This window comes from Passer montanus, unplaced genomic scaffold (assembly GCF_014805655.1).
Source record: "Passer montanus isolate IOZ18808 unplaced genomic scaffold, ASM1480565v1 scaffold20, whole genome shotgun sequence".
Taxonomy (NCBI): domain Eukaryota; kingdom Metazoa; phylum Chordata; class Aves; order Passeriformes; family Passeridae; genus Passer; species Passer montanus.
Window position 1 is genome coordinate 13,358,325 of NW_024366592.1, and position 20,285 is coordinate 13,378,609.

General features: G+C 40.1%; 1 protein-coding gene across 7 annotated transcripts in view; it reads right to left on the minus strand.

The window, feature by feature from the left end:
* ITPR2 (inositol 1,4,5-trisphosphate receptor type 2) overlaps positions 1-20,285 on the minus strand; it is a 244,485-nt gene that overhangs the window by 54,996 nt on the left and 169,204 nt on the right. For all 7 annotated transcript variants that reach the window (XM_039708068.1, XM_039708067.1, XM_039708063.1 and 4 more), the window contains 7 exons: positions 18,720-18,907; positions 17,466-17,649; positions 16,616-16,872; positions 15,512-15,712; positions 13,474-13,584; positions 8,659-8,754; positions 7,381-7,500 (listed from right to left, as the gene is read on the minus strand). In XM_039708068.1, coding sequence (XP_039564002.1) covers positions 7,381-7,500; positions 8,659-8,754; positions 13,474-13,584; positions 15,512-15,712; positions 16,616-16,872; positions 17,466-17,649; positions 18,720-18,907 — 1,157 coding nt within the window. The remainder of the gene's footprint in view (positions 1-7,380; positions 7,501-8,658; positions 8,755-13,473; positions 13,585-15,511; positions 15,713-16,615; positions 16,873-17,465; positions 17,650-18,719; positions 18,908-20,285) is intronic.

Sequence of the window (20,285 nt, forward strand, 5' to 3'; positions counted from 1 at the left end):
GCTGGCTGAACGTGGAGTTATATCCCATCCTAATGAGCCACAAGGAGGGTGATGTGTGTCACTGGCTTCTGTTTCAATCTTGGCAATCTCAGTGTAAAAGCCTTGCATCTTCCGATTCTCCTAATATTTAATTGGCTGGTGTCATTTTGATTCCATAGCCTGTCTCATCAGGATGATAACTACAAAACAACACATGGAGCATAAAAGTTCCATGAAAAGTTTCAGGTCTGGCAGCCAAGCTTATGAGTCCCCTGACAGTCATGGTTCCTGCGACTGGTTCCCATTAGCCCTTTGTTTTGGCACTGCTATCAGAAAGAGCTTCTCTGTTAAAGACAGAGAAACAAAAAAACACCAAAAAACCATGAAGCTCAGCATAGCCTTGCAAAAAATTACATCCTTTAGCTTGAAAAATTTTACCTGTCCTGCAGAAAGGGAGCATCCTCATTGTGCAAACTCACATCTATTCATCCTAAAGGACAGGTTTATCCTACAGTATAGAGTCCATCTTCTGGCTTCAAAAGCAGTCCTATTTATTTAATTGTGTACAGTGTTTTTCTCCATTTGTCACCGGGTACTTGGGAGGACAATCTCTAACAACATCTACCAACTGCTTCTTGTCCACATAAGCTGCACAATTTGACAATGGCCACTGTTACACAAAATGGGAGCCATCTACATTTGCACTCAATATAACCAGTGGTCTTTTTTCCAAAATAGTCTCATACATGAAAACTTCTTTTTTTTTTTTTTTTTTTTTTTTTAGTGTACCAGTCAGAGATGTGTAAAAACTCATATGAACCAAAACATTTCATTCACAAAACAGAATCAACTGAAAATCTTTGTCATCAGAACACAGGCACAAGCTAATATTTTTGTAAAGACAGACATGCAACTACCTGAGGCAGAGGATGAGCAGAAACAACTCCCCAAGCTTAAAAAAATTACTGAACCAGTGTGGTCCTCAAACCTCAGTTCATCTGGAGGGTCTTTGCCTGAGCTCAAAGCTGCTTCCCAATTGGATGAGCCTATCTTTTAAAGCAAAATGCTCTGGGAACTTACAGCTTCCACAGGGACAGGGAGATTTCTTTTAGGCAAATGTTATGGTCTGGTAATGGCAACATCACTATCAAGGGTGAAGGTGTTCTTGCAAGAACAAGTTTTCCACTTTTCTTCTGCTCATGTTATTTCCGTGGTATAACCATGATATTACAATTTCAGACAGTTCTTGCCCACTGCAGACTACTTGGCTGTAACTAGTCCCACCAGTTCCCTATCCTAAACAGCATTTCAGGTGCTTCTTTGCTGTGTCTTAGAGAAGGTGCTTGTCAATGCACATTACTGAGCACTTAACTTCTGCCTTCCTTAGCAACATTCTTTTTAAAAAGCCAAATTTCACCCTGAATTTATGCGTGACCACAATCACACTTCATGCAGGACAGTGTTTGGTTCAGAAAGCTTTGAAGGAGTCACATGCAGTGATCCTATTCCACATTTGAAGGCCCACACTTACAGTGTTACTTCTTGTTTCCTCACACATTAAGCCATGGAAGATAAGCAAGGTCTTGGCATGGAATCCCTTCACCTGGTTTGAATTATATTCAGGTCAAGACAAATGGATAAGTACAAGAATCCACATCTACCTTTTAGTGTAAGTTTTAATAATTGTCTTTTACTTTGTACATGCACACATATACTCAAGGGAAAAGAAGGATGAAGGTCTAAGTGAATCTGTCTAAAAGTTAAAATACAGCAAAGTGAAGGAAATCCAGGAACTGCTCCAAAGTACAACACCAAAAATAATCACCCACAAAAAAGCCCTTAAGCCCTACAATACCTCCCTCACACACATGAACGCATTTGCACCCATTACTTTACGAAAGCTCTTCTTGCCTCAGCAACCCATAATAGTAGCAGCATGGGAAAGTTCATTTGAAAAACACATGATAGCATGTCTCTAAAAGACTTCTGAAGTACTAATGTGCTCAGTGATTATGCACTACCCAATAAATGCCAACTTTTCACATTAGCAAAGTCTGGGATAGAGTGAGCATAGGAGGGAAGCCAACGTGGCAGTCAAAGCAAAGCTCTGGCAATCAAACAGACTTCCTTCCCATGACAGCTCATGACTTGCTCTCTGTGCCTGCTTCTGCCTTGGTGCCTTTATCTGTAACACCAGGTAGTACCACCTACTTAAAAAGGTGCAAATAAAATTAATGAGGGCTTTTAACTGCTCCAAAATCTTGTAAAAAATAAGACTAATTCTTTAAAATTTTCTGAAACAATTATTATTGTAGTTTCTTTGTTCTGCTGGACAGAGATGTGAGAGTCCCAGAACTAGGCAGCTGCAGGCACAGTACTGATGTGGAAAGTAAAGGTGGTCCCAGTCCTGGGTGTACTCAAGTCTAATGAAAGCTACAGAAAAACAGACTACAGAGAAACCCACAGAAACAAAAAGCTTTGTGCATCTTAGAATTTTTCCTATTTGGATAGCTAATTTTTTTTTAACTGACTTTATTTTATCCTTAATGAATATATCATATCCAAGTCTCATTATCAAACCTCTCCTATTTCAAATGTCAAAACCAGTAACTTTTAAAAAATAGCTGGTAGTGTATGCCTACTCCCAAACTATAAATCCATGCCATCAATTATTGACATTTTAATTGCCCAGTTAGAAAATACCCTTCATCTGTATACACTATTAAGCGATGAAGTAAACATGGCAGTAAGACATTAGTTTGATAATGCTTGTCAAGTTTGATTAAAAAAATCTTGATTCTGTTATGAATATACTAACAAATATATAAGGCTGAGTGACTTATTTTGCTCAGTCCGTTTAAAATTAGCATCAGAGACAAAGATGTGTGTTCTTAGCAGCACCTGCAGTGAGAACCTTACAGTTCACAGCAGATTTACCTTTTTCCTTGGTTCATTTTAAGAATTTATAAATGGAAGGACACTTCAAACTGTGTTAGTCTATCAGAAGGTAACCTGGTTCAAATTTGTCTTCACTGCACTCTTCTAACCTTATGGGGTGAGGAAATATTTTTCATTAAGTCTTGGTGGCACCAGATAATTTTATAAATATAAGTAGTTTACTTGGTTAGGACTTAAATAATATTTTAGATTAATTTCATTGAAAAAAAGAATACCAAAACAAACAACCAAACAAATAACCTTCTATTTACCTGGAAGTGACAAAGGTATCATGGAGTTCCAACACTTGTGCTCCCTCTCCAACAGGGCATTTAAGCAGAAATTTAAAACTGAGAAAATTTTGCTAGCCTGAGAGCACAGAACGTGCATCATGAAAGGGGTGACACGCTGTGTCAGTACCCCTCCACTCCTGCCACAGCCTTGGGAACCAGGCAGAAGACTTTATAAGGCATTGGAAATCTGAAAGTTTTGTTACAGTTTGTTCCCTTACTCCCCCCACACCCTCACATCCTTCCAGATCAAGGACATCTCTTCACAGCTCTGCAGGCAGATGAAAGTGCACTCTTGCCATGCTGCAAGCTGACAAAAAGCTATGTCATTCTTGTGACCCTCATGAAAAAAGCCCCTGCTGAAAGGTACAGTGGATTGGCTTGGGCTCCATGCCTGATTTAGACAGTTTGCATGAGCTGAAAAACACAAATACTCCAAAGTATTTTCTGTTAACAGAAGCACACACACATATATATACATGTGCATGCAGACTACAGGAAACTCTAGTTATAATCACTGCTTTATCTTGCTTCACAGTATACCAAAGGAATAATGAAACTCATGGAAATATTGCCAGTGAAGTACTGTGTTTTAGTTTACAAACTTCTGAAGTACTTTGTTATGACTGGCAGCAGCCAGCTCAAGCAGTCATCTGAAAGGCCAGAGGATTTCTTTAGCTTTTTCTGCTTTTTTTCTTTGTGCAACCATTTAAAAACTTGATTCTCCTACACTAAAGCTCCTGCAGATAAGGACAAGAATGAAAATTTTTTTTGTGCTTCTGTGTCAAAAGCTTTGGTACTTTCCTACAGGGACATCACATCAAGATGAAGTCTCTTCGAGGACAGCCTTACTAACTTTGCAAAACAGTGTCACCAGCTCTAACACAATCTCTTAAGAGAACAGCGGCAAAAATACTATACCTATTGACTGAGTCTGGAAGAGAAGTGGTATAAGAGGTGATAGCCCTGTCCATAACACACTCTGGGACTCACCTAAGAATACTGCAAGGAAATAGCAAGGTCAAGGCTTGGCTCTGAGCATGACATTTGAACCAGAGAAAGAAAACAGAATCTCCTCCATGGATTTTCAAAAGAATTGTGAACCCTTTCTACCCACCTATAACGGGCTTATTTTTCCAGTATGTGACCTAAAACACCAGCTCATGTCACTGCTCCACAAGCAGCTGCAGAGGAGCTAAATCTGGAAGGAGCCCCAAAACCAGGCTGCAGAGTAGGGCTGCAGCTCAGGGCAGCTCCTCATGGACAGCTCAGTTCTGCTTTCTCCCAGTGGCCCTCCCTTCTCCCCTCTGCTTATTGGGGAGCAGAAAAAGAAACAAGCAGCAGTGCCCAGACAGCCCAGGGTCAGTGCAGGGGAAGCATCAGAGCCACGGCACGTGGCACGCTGGAGGAAGATGAAGAAATAAAGCAAAGAGAGGACAAAGAAACATGTGGAGGATGTGTGATCACTGGCATGACATGGCTGCTGTACCCACACACCTCTGTCTGTCCACCATGTGCAAGGGCACATTTAGGGCAGGGGCTGAGAGGCTGTAATGAAGATTTACTAACAGAAATCTCAGCCTTGTTTGTGACACATCTACAACTTTCTATGCACTGTGGGTCAAACATTTACAAGAATGCCTCTTGCTTCTGGTAAAATCAACCACAGGAAGGGCAAGGAAGGATGTAGTGGTGGCAAAATGCAGAACCCAGCATTGCCCTGAAGAGCACAACGACCAAAACTGAAAGTCAGAGCTCCCTAAAATAAACTGTCTGTGTTTGAGGGCTGGAACAGCAAAAAGGGAAACTCTCAGTCTTGATTCTGCTATTACAGAGGGACCAAAAAGCTGTAACTGCAGCAAGTGGTCACCAGGAAGTGTAAGGAAAGTGACTGAAGAGCCACAGTTGTTGTAGAAAAAAGGTAAGTCAGATGAAGTGCCTTAGCAAATAAATATTATATAAATCAGGTCAGCTAAGCCAAGCAGAAGGCCCAGGCACCAAAAAGCCACTCTGACAGCAAAGCAGAGGGTGTTTGGAGACTGAAGCCAGCAAAGGAACCCAGCAACAATGTCCTTACTGAGGAGGGTCCATGCTTGTATCCTGCCCATCCTATGGCGAGCAAAAAGGGCATACATGGAAAGAGTTTGGGGTCAAAGATTAGCAGGTCTGTGCCAAGAATTGTAGCATTTCATTAGCAGAGGACACAGAAAGGCCACAAATTGCCTGGCCTTGCACTGCTTTGTTTTGATATGAGGCTTGACATGGGTGCAAATCTATTGTAAACACAGGTACTATGTTACAGAAATGCAAGAAAAAGAAAAGAGTCTCTTTTTTTTTTTTGTAAAAAAGATGGATATTTTTACAGCATACATAGCCAATCATGACATTTAATTTTACAGAACAGGAAGCAACTCAGTAAGTTGCTGTAAAAATATCCACCCTTATGCAACCAAAACACCAGCTATGGATCAGGAATAGCTGTGGAGTGGCACCATGGACCTCTCCAGCACTGTGGATATGAACCTCACGACAGAGCTTAACCTACACCTCAGCCAGCTGGTGTAACCCTGGGGCTAACCTCTTGTGTAAAATGACCCCAGCAGTCACTTCATATATAGCTTTAGGCCTATATTATACTCCCCCAAACAGTATTTTCCATGTCACAGACCCTGTTAAGTAATTTAACAAAAACAGTAGGCAGAAGACAGAAAACATCAACATTTCAATTTGGCAGGCATTTAAATTTTCATTATAAGCACTCAGACAAGGAGTAAATTCAGACAAGGTAAGGAGCTGCAGATGCTTTCTAAAAATACTGTCATCTCTGATGGGCACCTTATGTACAGCCCCACACACAGCACGAGAGTAGAACATGGTCAACCACACCACCACCAACATAATAACAATACCTACTTATTTAAATGTTCTGTGACCACGCCAGGATAACTCAGGAACTGTTCTTCTGCATTCTTTGCTTGAAAGAAACATTGCATAACACTACTGCAACTATAGATTGCTTTCTTTTCTTTTTTTTCCTGCCAAGTATTCAATTCCTAACAACACTTAATAAACAGAAGGAATGAGGAACACTGCCTATCCCCATCTGTTTATTTCTTCTTACTTAGGGAAAAACTTTTTTTTTTAAATTTGGCCCTTATATGAAATACCAAATGCTGTAATTTATTACATAACCAAGAAGTTCATGGTCCTTATTCTTTCAATTATACAAAACTTTTCAATACTCTGAACGTAACTGAAAGATAAACTACTTTTGACACCAGCTAGTCTGAAGAATAAACAGCCTATTAAATAACAGCCTCCAGTGCACATTCTACCTTTACCAGTAAAGAAGTAAAAGTGATCAGAAAAAGCTTGAGGGCACTACAACATAATTCAAAAGGAGAAAGCAGTAAAAAGGCCCAATTATTCTTATTTGCGAAGTAATATATCTAAAATAATAGGAATCTTCTGAAATCCAGTTCAGTTGGTATCACAACTGAAGGCACTATTTAAAATACACCAGTAAAGATAACACAATTTATGATTTGATTGATATAAATGATTGGTTAATGTTAAAAGAAGACAAAGCTAAGCAGACAGTCACTGTTTTGTTCTACATTGCTATTTCACAAAAATAACAATTTGTGTGAAATTTCTCCTCAATGGGAGGACTAATATATTCAGGATCTCCCTTTGGTCAGGGAATGGCTCTTAAGGTTGCTTCTCAAGACTGAGGGATTCCTCACCACAAGACACTTTTGGTAAGTGGCTAAGAGCATGCTAAATTCTGAATTCTTGATGGCTAAATGATATAATGGATTGATCATGTGCAGATAAACCTTTAGACAAACTGCTGGGAAACGCTGGGACTAAGTCTGGATCCAGCTGCACCTAAACTCCCATCTGAGAAGGAGTTCTGAATGCAAGGGGATCCTTCCTTAACATCATGACTCAACAGGAGGGTCTCCCTGACAGTACAGACTGAGCCTGTCCTGTATGCAGTAATCAAGTCTGCCTTGCCATTGAACCTTGTTAACCCACTGCCACATCTGCTACCAAACTTTGGTTTTTATCAATAAACACAGTTACTTCTCTCTTAGCCCTGAAGTGCATGACTCCACCTGTGACAATGTAATGCTTTTCTGGAAGTTGTCACAAAACCAGTAAGACATACCTGATGTGCCAAAATATAGATATTATGGCCAACATCTTTTGGGGAGATGCTATCATCTCCATTCTCTTCCCCGTGGTCACAATCCAGACCTTGGTTGTAGGCATTCTTCATCACATCCACCTGCAACACAAATCCAGCCAGGGAGAGATGAAATAAATGTGGTTCTTGGGAAAAAAAATACAGTTTGAACACAGACACTTTGCTCAGATCCAGCCTGCATGGGTGCCCTGCAGTTCTGCAAGAAGAACGAGCAGCCTGAGAAACACTTTCTGAATAAAGACAAGCTTGAAGGATTTATGAAGCTCCAAACCATTACATTTTTCATCAGTAACCATGAGAAAGGAACAGCAATGATAAGCCTTTGTGAGCAGGTATTTTCACAAATGCTTCTAAAGACTGGTCTAGATATGGTGGAGACTGTTGTGCAGCTCTTAAGAGTGCAGCCATGATCTTCTGTCCAGAGCAAGCAGCAACACAATTTCACAGGAAAAACCACACCTAAACAAAAAAGGAAAGGAAGATCTGGGCATGGTGCTGGGGAAATTCCAAATATTCAAAAGGACTACCATAGGGTTCCCCACACAAGGCCTGATCCTGCAGCTGTACCCTAGGGATGGCCTCATCCTGCTGAGATGCCACCTTAGTGGTGATTCCCTGAAACCAGCAGGCATTGGGCTCTGCCTAAGGGCAGGGACAATGTCCCCAGATTCTTCCCCAGAATCCCTCAAGAATTCCCAGATCTCTCAGTCTCTGTTGTTATGCAATCAAGTGGTATTGGAAATTACTCCCCCCAGATTTCCAACCCCTTTAAAGTTCCTGGAGACCTCCATAAACATCAGTGTTGTTCCAAAACACAGCAACAACTGCTTGGAACTCTCTTTGTTCATGAGACATAAATAAATAACATACATGTATATTAAATATATTATACGTCCACACACACATTTCTGTTAGCACTGCTTCACAAATTGTACAAGCTTAATTTGCCAACCCCTGACAAACTGCACTTGAAGACAGTCTACCAGAATATGATAATTTAGTTAGGAAACAATTAAAGAAAAGTGCTTGGAATGGATAAAAATAATGAAGTCGTAAAGACTGAAATCATGCATGCTTGATCCTTTTAAAGTACTTTTTGTGAATTAGTACTATCCTTATACAATGTGACATCATACACTGCCAACACTTCTCAGTTTAGATACAGAGCATTTTAAAAATGTTTTAATGACAGATTTTTTTTCAGCCAATAGATTTATGAATATTCACAAGCTTTCTCACCAGTTCTCTTGGTCTCATGTTGAAAAGGATTCTTTCCGCATTCTCACTGTCTTGTCTGCTTTCCATAATAGCCAGCAAAAGCTTGGAGGCATTGTTCTAGAGATACAAAACCAAATTAATGCAAATTTTAAATCCCTTTCATGGATTAATGACCATTGAATTTGTTTTAATTGAGATTATGAGGACCACTTTTTTAGTGGATAAGATTTTCAACCACTTGCATCTTTTATTTTACTGACATATTTAACCTAGTTTTTTTAATGTCAGCATACCATAACACTAACTGTGCATGCTATATTGGAAGGAAAATTTTAAACACTGAAAAATATTTGACTTAAATACAGAGTGTTGCTGCAGACTGTGCATAAGAAATTAAATTCCATTTCCTTTCCTTATTTCCCACCTCGCAATTTTTGCCTTGGCCTTCTGTTAAAACAAGACTCAACAGAGGTAATTACAAAACATATTATACAGAAGGTTTTATGGTTCAGGCAGGTTTCCTTCCCCTTTGGTTTTATGAAGTCCAACTGGTTATTATTTGAAAGGCTGCAAAATGAACTGTTTTCATGCAGTCCTCAGATTTTGTTTTACTACTAAATATTCCTGGGGGAATATATAAAGACAACCTTTGCTTTGTCAACTGGCTGCTTTTCCCCAAAACTGCTACTCAGGATTACACAGTATGAGCTTTAGCTGCAGTAGCTCAGTGGTGCCTCAGATACCTGCCTTTCTCCCAGTTAAACCAGCTGTGGTGAAGAGGAAGAATGGTTCTGAAGGTTTGGCTGCTTTCTGACAGAGCAGGGTTGCCTTGGCTGACCTGTCACAGCATCCCTATCATTCCCTGTTACAGACTGAGCTGTTGGAACATTTGGAAGCAGGAGACAGTCCCCAGGGAAGAGGCAGGGGCCAGGAAAATTGCCAAGCCACCCTACAACCCCATTCTCAGTTGCTTATTGCCATTATCAACATTTCCAGCTGAAATTTCTCCAGTGACGGTGTGACTCAGACAATTGGCATGGGCAGTTTCAGATGAAAAGGGTTCAGCTGCTTTTGGGACAGGGGCAAAAAGAAAGATATTATTCCCTACATGTTCAAGACTGTTTTAAGCAGCCTTTGTATCCCCAAGTTTTGATAATAGACCTAAAACTGTGGAGCACTAGAGGCCAATAGAACAATCACACGCGTTATAGTCTCCCATTCAAACTTGTCCAACTTGGAAGCATTTTGTAAATTACAATTTGAGTACTATAGAGCAGAAACACACTAATTTCACAGCTAAAAGCCCACAGGGGTTATTCTTGGTGAGCACAGAATCAAAAAACTATGCAGGCTGGATCATAAAACCATACACTAAAGGCTGCCCTCTGGACTAAGATTCCAATAGTCCAGTCCCTGCTCAAAGCAGCTTGCTCAGGGCTGTGTTAGGCTGAGAATTAAACACCTCTGACTGGAGGACTGAAGGTAAATGGAAGGAGAGTAGATTAGAAGAATTGTATGTAACTAGGGAATTAGAAACTTCTGGTAGAAGAGACTGGGAGCTGAGACAGAGGAGCCTGGGCTTGCCAACACAGGAATGAGATAAGGACAAAGAAAAAGAGATGAGAAGAAAAGATCTAACTGGGACTGGCTCAAGGAGAACAGCACTCCATATGAGTTTTGCCACATCCCTTTCCTTTTGCTTCTAAATCAAATGAGGACCATCCATGGGAAAGTTCTAATCAGACCCTTTACCTAGAAACCAACACTGCAAAGTTAAATGTGCACAGTGAACAAGAACAGGGGGAGGGAGAGAACAGCACTTTGATGAGGATTCCTGACAGGATGCTGCCCTGAAAAGCAGGATGCTTCCTTTTCTACTGCAGATTTCCTTTACAGTGGTGGCCAAGTCAGTAGTGGTAGCATTGGCAGGATCTCAAACTGAGGAGGAGGGAAGGGGCCATGATAGGCTCCCAGGTAGCTTGGTAAGGAAAGGGAGGAAACAGGAGGAAGGCATCAGTCCACTCACTCATGGCTGAGGAGGACTTTGAAGCTCTTTGCCAGTGCAGACAACCCTGGGGATGGACAGAAGCCTGCTGCAGCTTCCGGGAAGCTGGGAAAGATAGATAGGTAGGACTTTGTGTCATCAACAGCCAGCTTCCTGTTACTGACTCAGCAGATGTGCCTTGCCATGGCATAGAATTACAGCAGGCATTTGTGATGGTTATTTGGTTACTTATTCCTCACTTTCTGCATATATGAAGAGCCTAGGATCTATTCCCAAATATCAATGAGGAAAAGACATCCATCATTTGCAAAACACTGCACAAAGTTCATAACACACTAGTACAGTGAAAAATCCGTTTCCAGGTACAAAAAACCAGCACAGCCCAAAGTACTTCTACTCTTCATTTCACCATTACCTGGAATCCCATCTCAGCTCCTGATAAAAATTTTGGAAAAACAAATTAATGAGTGAAGCAACTAGATACAGCTATCAGGGAAAAAAAGAAGACATTTTTCTTAGACTCTCTGTACTCTTAGACTAACAATGTTTCTTCATCCTGTCACAGATGTGGCAGATGTTGAGCTCTTAGAGTGTGCCAGGGCTTATACACTGGTCAGGAAGGATGGCCAGGGGGTCACACTCGAAATAAGAAGAAACAGAATAGAACACTGGTCATCTCTGCACTCAGTGCACTGTCTGCTCTGCTCACGAAATGATTTGGGAGTCCACTGGAAAATATAATCTATGAAGATGTAATTAAATGCCACATCAAAAACTAAGTGCAAAACAAGCTAAACTAAGTTAGCATGGGAAAATATAATTCCACATTGCCTTTCCTTTGGTTGGAGGGTGTAAGTTCAATATATAATGTTCCCTGAAAACAGTGTCTGAGCTTGTTTGTAAGTGTAAACATATAGGCCTGCATACTTTGAATTCTATATTTTCAGTGCAAAATTTGTGTATTTGCAACTTCAAAGTTGCCTATGAACACTGACAGTTAAACATTACTTGGTAAAGTCATTGCTTTATTACTTCAATGTGTTGCCACTCAAAATCAAAAACAGCAGCTTCTTAATTTGGATCCAGTTCTTGAAATCACATCTTGCAATGTGTCCAGATCCAGTACAAGAGTGATATGGACATAATGGAATGGCTCTAGCAAAAAGCCATAAAAACCATGAAGGAATGGAGCATTTTTCATATAAGAAGCCACTGAAAATTGTGACTGTTCAGTCTGGAGTACAAATGGCTTAGATGGATCTTATCAATGTGTAAAAATACCTGGTGGGAAGAAACGCAGAAGAGGGTGCCAGACCCCTCTCAGCAGTGTCCAGTGAAAGAGCAAGAGACAAAATAAAACACCCATGAAATTCTATCTAAACACCAGAAAACACTTTCATACTGTGAGAGGGATCACACAGTGGGATAGGTTGCCCAAAATGGTTGTAGAGTCTCCAGCTGTGGAGATATTCAGCTGCACATGATCCTGAGAAACCTCTAGCTGATCCTGCTTGAGCAGATGGCTTGGACAAGATGACCTCAAGTCATCCCTACTAAAGAAAAAGACTCTGTGACTCTGCAAAATCTGAATCATTTCCACAGTCTGAACCTCTGCTATAATTCATCATAATTTTTGCTAATTGAGTGAGTCTGAGCAGAGCCAGCCCCCTGTGAATAGGTTCACACTGGTCCTTGCAGAGGTGTCTCTAAGCTTCATGTTTGGTCACTACACAGAAAAGCTGTTCTACAAGCATTTGCTAGCCTTATGACAATGGCAAATCAAAATAACATTGAAGTGAATGCAGATACATCTTTACAGAGACTGAAATTTGGACTTCAAAAGAACTGTCTGCATGTTCAAAGTTAAACGTCTGCCTAAGTGTTTTGCTAGAGGGAGGCCTGAATTACATTGCCATTCAAAAAAATAATTACAGTTATTAAAATCATATGTAAGGCACTGTTGATTCAATGTTTCATTGTACGTGATATATAGCTATATTAATTATTTTATTAGACATGTATAACATTGCCAATATGATGCAATGCAGCTACCACAAAGTATTTGCTCGTCTGGGGAGGAAACAGACCATCTGCAATGGAAATACTTAATTTGGGAGGCAAGAAAAGGCAATAACCCAGGGCTCCTCCTGGGCAGATTCTACCCTGTTTGGCAGACAGTGCAGCTGCAGAGTTCCCCTCTGCATGCACTGGCACACAGACAGGAGAAACTTATCTACAAGCCTGTCCAACTCTCCCCAGAATACAGAACAAAATTACATTACAAGCCTCCCCGCTCTAGGCTTTGCCCTCACACTCCACACTTTGTGTTTCCCCTCAAAGGACACTGAGAAGGGAGATAAGGTACAATTTACTTGAACCTTGTTTTCAACTTTATTTGACATTGCAGGTCATATGATGTATTGTTCTTTTTCACAGCATTTCCTTCTCAAATATTTAAGAGTTCAGTATTTAGAGAGCATGCCTGATTTGTTTCATGCCTGTGCAGTGTGGCTGTTTTATCAATTTTAACAGATTTTACATCCACAATACAGACTTTTCATGCTACCTGTGTCATGCCTGACTGATAGGATTTTTTTTTTTAAAGCTGAGACATAGTCCCAAACATAGCAGTGGGTCAAAAGTGTGGCAGAGGGCCTCATAAGGATTCAGAAGCTGAGATGAACCCACTTGCAAGATTTTGTTTTTCCTAGGCTTCTGAGTATACTGCACTATGGTAAGATTAAGTAAATGTCAGGCTGCCTAGAGCTCTCCCATAGATATGTCTTCTGTTGCTGCCCAAATTCAAATAAATAAATTTACATATACTGTACCTTGAGCTGAAGCACCAAGTCCATGCAGTATTTGCCAAGAGGATTTATGTCGTTCAAGATGAGAGCAATTATGATATCAATCCCATTAGACTCATGGGTGGCTATGCATGTCTGCAAAACAGGAGAAGAGAAAGGAATGAGGCAGGGGCAGAAGGGAGGGGAGGAGTGGGAAAATGAGGGAGGAAGAGAATATGCACATCAGCAAATTTCCAAAAGAAGGACCCAGAACTTAAAACACCTTGCAAGAGCAATGAAACCTTCAGTCACAGCAAAACAGCCTGAAAATACAACACAAGAAGCGCTGGGGGAGACTTGTGTGTACAGAACTAACCCAAACACTGCCAGTAGTGAAATACCCAACTGGAAAAGAGGTGGTGCAAACTAAAATCTGCTCCCAGAGAATCCCACAGGGCTTGGCACCAAGTGGTACAACTTGCAGACAGCAGCCCTCAGGATCATTGCCAGATTCAGCTGAGCACATGCCAGCCTCAGACATAAAAGTGAAGCTTGACTGCAAACACAACGAAATTTGCACGCTCAGATTCTTCATTTGCCCTCAGCAGCCAGCATTAATATTGCTGTTACAGCACAAAATGTTCATGAAAATCAAAGTTTTCCCATGCACCTGGACATGTCCTGCAAAGAAGGGTATTTCTGGATATGGAATTCATAACTGTATTTATGACCAGTGGTACTTCCCAAATGCCTTTACAGCTGGAGTTCTAGACCTTCCAGGCTTTGTGCATAACAGTCAATTATACAAAAGCCTACTGCACTTTTTGCTGTGGCAGGTTTGGGACAATAAGAAAGGAAAAGTCCTCCAGGAAGACAGAGAGAGAGAGGGGAAAAACGAAAATGAGAGTGTGGAGCATTTACCCCTGAAATATATTGAATTAGACTTGCAGTTGTTGTAAACAAGTATAACTCAAATCCTGAGTGACCTCCCAGCAGACAGGTCTAAGTATTACAGTGTAATCATCAATCCCTTCCATATCAGGGTTCCTCAAGTGCTTCTCACATAACTGTGTTGGAGAACATGCTAACTTGTAACATTTTTTTAATCTCCAGTCCTGTAGCTATACTTTTTTACCATTGTTTTTCCCATCCAAAAGTGGTTTAAATATTACTGTTCAAAATTTAGTCCACTAAAGGATTTCTGTTTGTTTTTAAAATATTAAGTAAAGACAGCTGATTACCAGCAATGGCAGTAATAGCACTTTACGTTTCATTGGTGTACATTAATGAAGAAGCATTAATATTGCATGTATTTCTTCAGCTATTTCTAGCACAGAGAACAGATTGCTTCTGTAATTTGCCCACCACAATTTCCCCAATGCTAATCCATACCAAAAATTCTGCAGTTTCATCCACTATAACAACTTTACTGCAGTTCTCTTCAGATCAAATATGGCAGCATGTAACCACATCTTTTACCTTTCTACACTTCTTCAGCACGGTACTAAAGAGACTTTTACCAAAAGTCACAGCTGTGTGACTTCCAAAGGCTGCACAGAAGATCAGAAGCATGGTCTTTAGTGTCATCCATTTCACTACTGATACCATAATTAAAGATGCTGCTAGGTGGTATGGCAGGAGGGTAAGTTAAACTTTGTGGCAGTTATGTGAAATAAGGAAAGTATTAGCAAGATGTATAAACACCAGCAAGGGCAAATGTGTGAAAATGAAGTACACTGAAACACAAACAAGTCTGTGTTTGCAATGCACTGCCAAAACTATGACTCCAAATCCAGTCTCACAAAGTGAGGTTTAAGCTATGGACACCGCAACATAAAACATGAAACTCTCTCCAAAAGGTCTGCAAATCCTCAGAGGAAGAAGAGGTACTACAGGAAGAGTCTGTTTTCAGCTCTGACTTAAAAGGGCCACTCAGGCTTCATGAAAGCTTGAAGTGTGTTAAGTCTAGTCATAGCAGCTCCAAGTGAATTTATGTTATCAGGCATACACAAAGGTTTGTGATAAGCACCCAGACAGCAACATTTAGGTACAGTCTTCTGCATCCAGAAGTTCTTGAGCATACCTGGTTTTCATGGCATGGGCCCTGGCAATATTCTGTCAAGCTTTCCAGCGTCTGGTTGACAAGAGCCACGTTCCTCTCATTGATGTAAAGCCCCAGTAAGCCCAGCCCACCTGTGGTGCTCCCACAGATGCAGTCCAAAAACTGAAGAGTCTCACAAACAAGGTTGTAATTTGTTTTATTGTTTTGATGTCTTAAGAAATTCTGGTGGGTGGAGGAAAGGAACACAAAACAAAACAAAAAAAAAGGAAGAGAGTCAAGGCAAACAAAGTCTTTTAGTCTTTTTTTCATGAAAACATTGGAAGATACAATTTATAAACATATGACCACTGAGTCTCAGGTATTGAAGTACACTACACTACTATAGAGAATATATTAGGACTTAATGCAGCAATTGAGAACTATTATCTGATTAAATCATAGAGCAGGGAAGGCTTAGGAAAGCGAACTTGGCAATCATATGGACTGGCCTTAAATGTCTTTTACATGTCCTGCAGACCTGCTCCCAGGTACCCATTACAGCCCTTCTCTTGGAAGCTGTTGCCCCACAGCTAAGCAGGTCAGGTGGCACATTATGAAGCTCAGCTCAAACCACCCCAACCACAGCTGGAAGGGAAGGAACCACTCCTGGCCATGGCACTGATGTATATTTGCAGAAAATACATTTTGCAGAGGTTGTTATGGGGACAGTAATTTCTACCAAAAGAACTGTTAGCAGAGACACACAGAGCATCTTAAAGCCTTCAGTTGTGATACTTTGGGAAAAGGGAAGTACCCAGAAACTTCCTGTGCTCTTCAAGTCCGTGGTAAGTGATCCACCAATTGTGTAAAGGAACCTTACTAGCAGGGACATTTAGATCCTGCTCCGTTCCATGTGACTGTGCTGAGATCCCCAGGCAATTCTGAGGATATAAACATACACTCCTCCAATAAAGAACCCAAATGGTTCTTGAAAAGGGTGCTTTTATCCCTTGGACCAAAAAACCCCAACATTTCAGACAGCCCTATTCTATAACATGAACCAGGCACAGGTGTGTTTTTCTCCCATTAGGAAGGTGCAGCCCCTCTAATAAGACCCCTACAAAAGCTCAGCTCAAAACACTTTACCTGGAGCTCTCGGTTGTGATTCTCACACAGCAGCTGAAGAAATCTCAGTATTGGCTGCATGATTGCAATGGCAGGGCTCATGATAGCTTCTTCTGCAGACTTCTCTTCTGCATTTGCAGCATCTGCTCCTGAGCCCATCAGATCTATTTCTGGGTCCATTTCTCTTCTGTACACAGAGTAAGCCTTGGAGGTTGCAGAAGATGCTTCTGTTAACTGTCCTTTCATTCCCTCTTTCAGATGCAGAGTTGAATCCTTAACTGAAAAGAAGACAATTTTCCTTAATTTTTGAAAGTCTTTCTCCCCATTTGATTAAACAATAAGAAAACAACAATAATGAATGCAACTTTTTCTTTGTTGGTGTCTAACTCTTCAAAGACATCTAGGCAACTCACAAAGAATATCAAAGCAACATTCATGCAGGAATAGCACATTCCAAATAAACCACAAACCAGAGTGAAACAGAACATTAACACAAAAAGCCCTACTATTCTCTCCCATATATAATAAATGATGAGAACAATGGGAAGACCACAGGGTGGGAAATCAGTTCCTGCGCCTGCTCTTGTGAAATATCCCCAATAGCAGCAGCCTCTGCTTCTGCTCCTCTAAAAATACGGCTCAATATCTTTTATTGATGCAAACTGGCAGAGCTTCACTGATTTCATTAAAGCTAATTCCTTGTGGCCAACCTGAGATGGACTGTAATTCAGAGAAAAACAGGCAAAATATGCAAATTGACAATGATCAATATTAAAAATTATTGATCAACTCAGCAGAGCATCAGTGGTGCAGTGCATGCAGTGTCAATATAAAACCCTTCTCCCCTCTTTCCCAGGGTGTGCCTCCTTACCTCTCTTTTTGGGAACAGATATGGTGAGGTCGCCATCATCCTCCTTCTTTTTGCTCCCCAAATCAATAGTGTTCACTGTCACTGTGGATCGGATCTCCTGCTGAGCAGCTTTCATGCGATCATACAGCACTTTGAAGAACCTTTCTGACTTTTTCTGCTCCTTTAGTTGCTGGTAAGTCGAATACTGCAATAAAAATATAATTATTTAGATATCAATCTTCTAAGGAAGAAGAAATACAAAACCACACTAATTATTTTGTGAAACAAATTATGAATAATTATTTCACTTAACATAGAACAAATGTTGGCCACTCCTGACCAGTTCTTTCACAAACTGATATACAAGGCTGGTAACAAAGGCGCATGATAATATTTTAAAATTTGGGGGGAAATGGTGAACTGTGCTATTAGCAGTCTTTTTAATGTCACAATATTGTACTTGAAGTTAAATTACTTTGTGACACTCTCCATTTCTTCCGGCTTACTAGTCATTATATTCCATCTACAAATAACAGTGAAAAGTAACTTATTATGTAACAACAAGAGAAAGCATGGAACATCAAATATGTAATATTATAGCTCAGATTATATTATTTTTTTGTGATACAGACAGAATTTATTACTAAATATTATTTTAGATTATTCATTCCAGTCCCTTAGTATAACTGTCAAGCGGGCTGAGAACCATTTGCATCAGTTTGCAAACAATCCCAACTCTCCCAGCCTTCCCTCATCATATCAATTCTCTCTCTTCCCTCAATCATTTGATTTGGCTAAATCTGGGTGATAACACTTAGAAAACATAGTTAAAAGGAAATATATAGAAAAACACCTAGAAACCATAGTTTAAACCAAATATTTTCTATCAACTGGGATACTGGTCTTCTCAAATGACCAGATTTTTTTCTCTTTGGAGATTTTGATAAATGTCTCTGAAGGTTTACAGAAAGTATTATAATTTTTAATCTTACAAACACTGACATAAAATAACTGGGAATAACGCTCAGATGGCAATGACCAGATTAAAAGCAGCACAAGCAGCACAATGTTACACAGAGAGGGAGAGCTGAAAAACATTTTCTTCTCCTCAAGAGCTACTGCATAGTAACAGGGCATATTTATATTTGTATTACAGTGGTACATATTCTAGTGACAAACTTCTCAGACAACTCACAGCAAAAAGGTTATCTTTATTTGTCTCCAGACCACATGTATCTGAGAATCAATATGTGAATAAGTAGATTAAATAAGTACCTGTGTTTGCGTATTTCCACCTTCAAGCAGCGCAATACCAAGCAGAATGCCCTCAGAGAAAATCCTGTCATTTCTGGTGTTCACTATCACATCTATGACCAGTTCTGAGGCACCTTCTTTGTCCAGGAGGCACTGGATATCAAACATGGTCACTCCAGACTTATCTGCATCTTGTCCCGAAAATCCACCTGCAAATTAAACAAATACACAAATACCATTCATGTTTGTTTCACACACATATATGAAAATGAACCTATTAGTAGTGATAAAGCACACAATAGCAACGTAATACATTTACTTTTGAAATTCTGTCAGGCAGAATTCTCTTTGATAAAAACAAGATTTTTGTATGAAAATGCAATATTGGGCTGTAAGAATAAGAAATAAAACAAATCCCCGCACCATTGTTCTGTCAGAACATTCAGACAATAAATAAGATGGAAAGGACACTGATTTGTTCACTGAACCATTTTTTAATTCCACTGCTGCATACACTAAACTGTGATTAGTGTCAGTGCTCTGAGACCCTTTTTAAATCTGCTCCTCAGCCTCAGGTCTAATCTACACTAAAATTGTGTCCTGGTAAATCCACCCTCGTTATGGGTCTGACCTTCCAGTCAAATGCTTTTGCCAACTCCTAGATCATCATCATCACCATCATCATCATGACACTTTTTTTAAGAACACAGACTTGAGTTAATCCAAATTAAATGTGTCGGTTGAAGAAATTTTGCTAAATTGTATTAGCTCATTAAATCAACCACCTTTTATTATCACAGCTTATCATCTTTCCGGCTACACTTACTTCTCTAAAGATGGAACTGCACCTACTTCATTAGTAAAAATACAGTACTGCTTTAATCAGCCAGCACTACTTTGATTAAACTGATTAAAATGCTTCAGATTTTGTGATGAAACCATACACATGCACACTTTTTAGAGAGAACTAAAAAGACAGTAAATCTTCAGTCTCTTATTTGTTAGAGAGCAAAATTTGGCATATAGAATGTTAAGACTGCAAAGATTTTCAGAGCCTATACCGAAATAGTAAAGGAGGAGAAGCTGGGTAAAATCTGCAGAAATGCAGATCATCTGGGCATGCCTTCAGCGTACACTGAAAATGCAAAATGCAGTTCTGACCTGGCTCTGACATCCATTTTTATGGGTTATCTTAGAAACCACCCTGCAGTAACTTCCTGTGGCTTCTACAGCAGAATGACACAAAAAATTAGCTTATAATGGACGTACAGAGATCATCTACTGAAACTTCTTGCCCACAGAAAGATGGGACAGGATCGTCAGAGTCTTGTCCAGTAAAGTTGTAAAAAGAACTGACACCTTTTACAACCTCTCAGGAAAATTTGTTCTGTTGTCTAACCAGTATTTTTGTGAAAAGCTTTTCCTTAGATCTTTTTCACATATCAATAAAGGATCTGGAACATCAAAAAATTCTTTAATTTCCAGAAACAACACCATCACTCTTCAAAGGTTTCCTGCTTCGCTGAATTTCTGGATGGGGATTTACTGGTACCTGCTTTGGTACCTCCAGACGCACCATCTGAGACA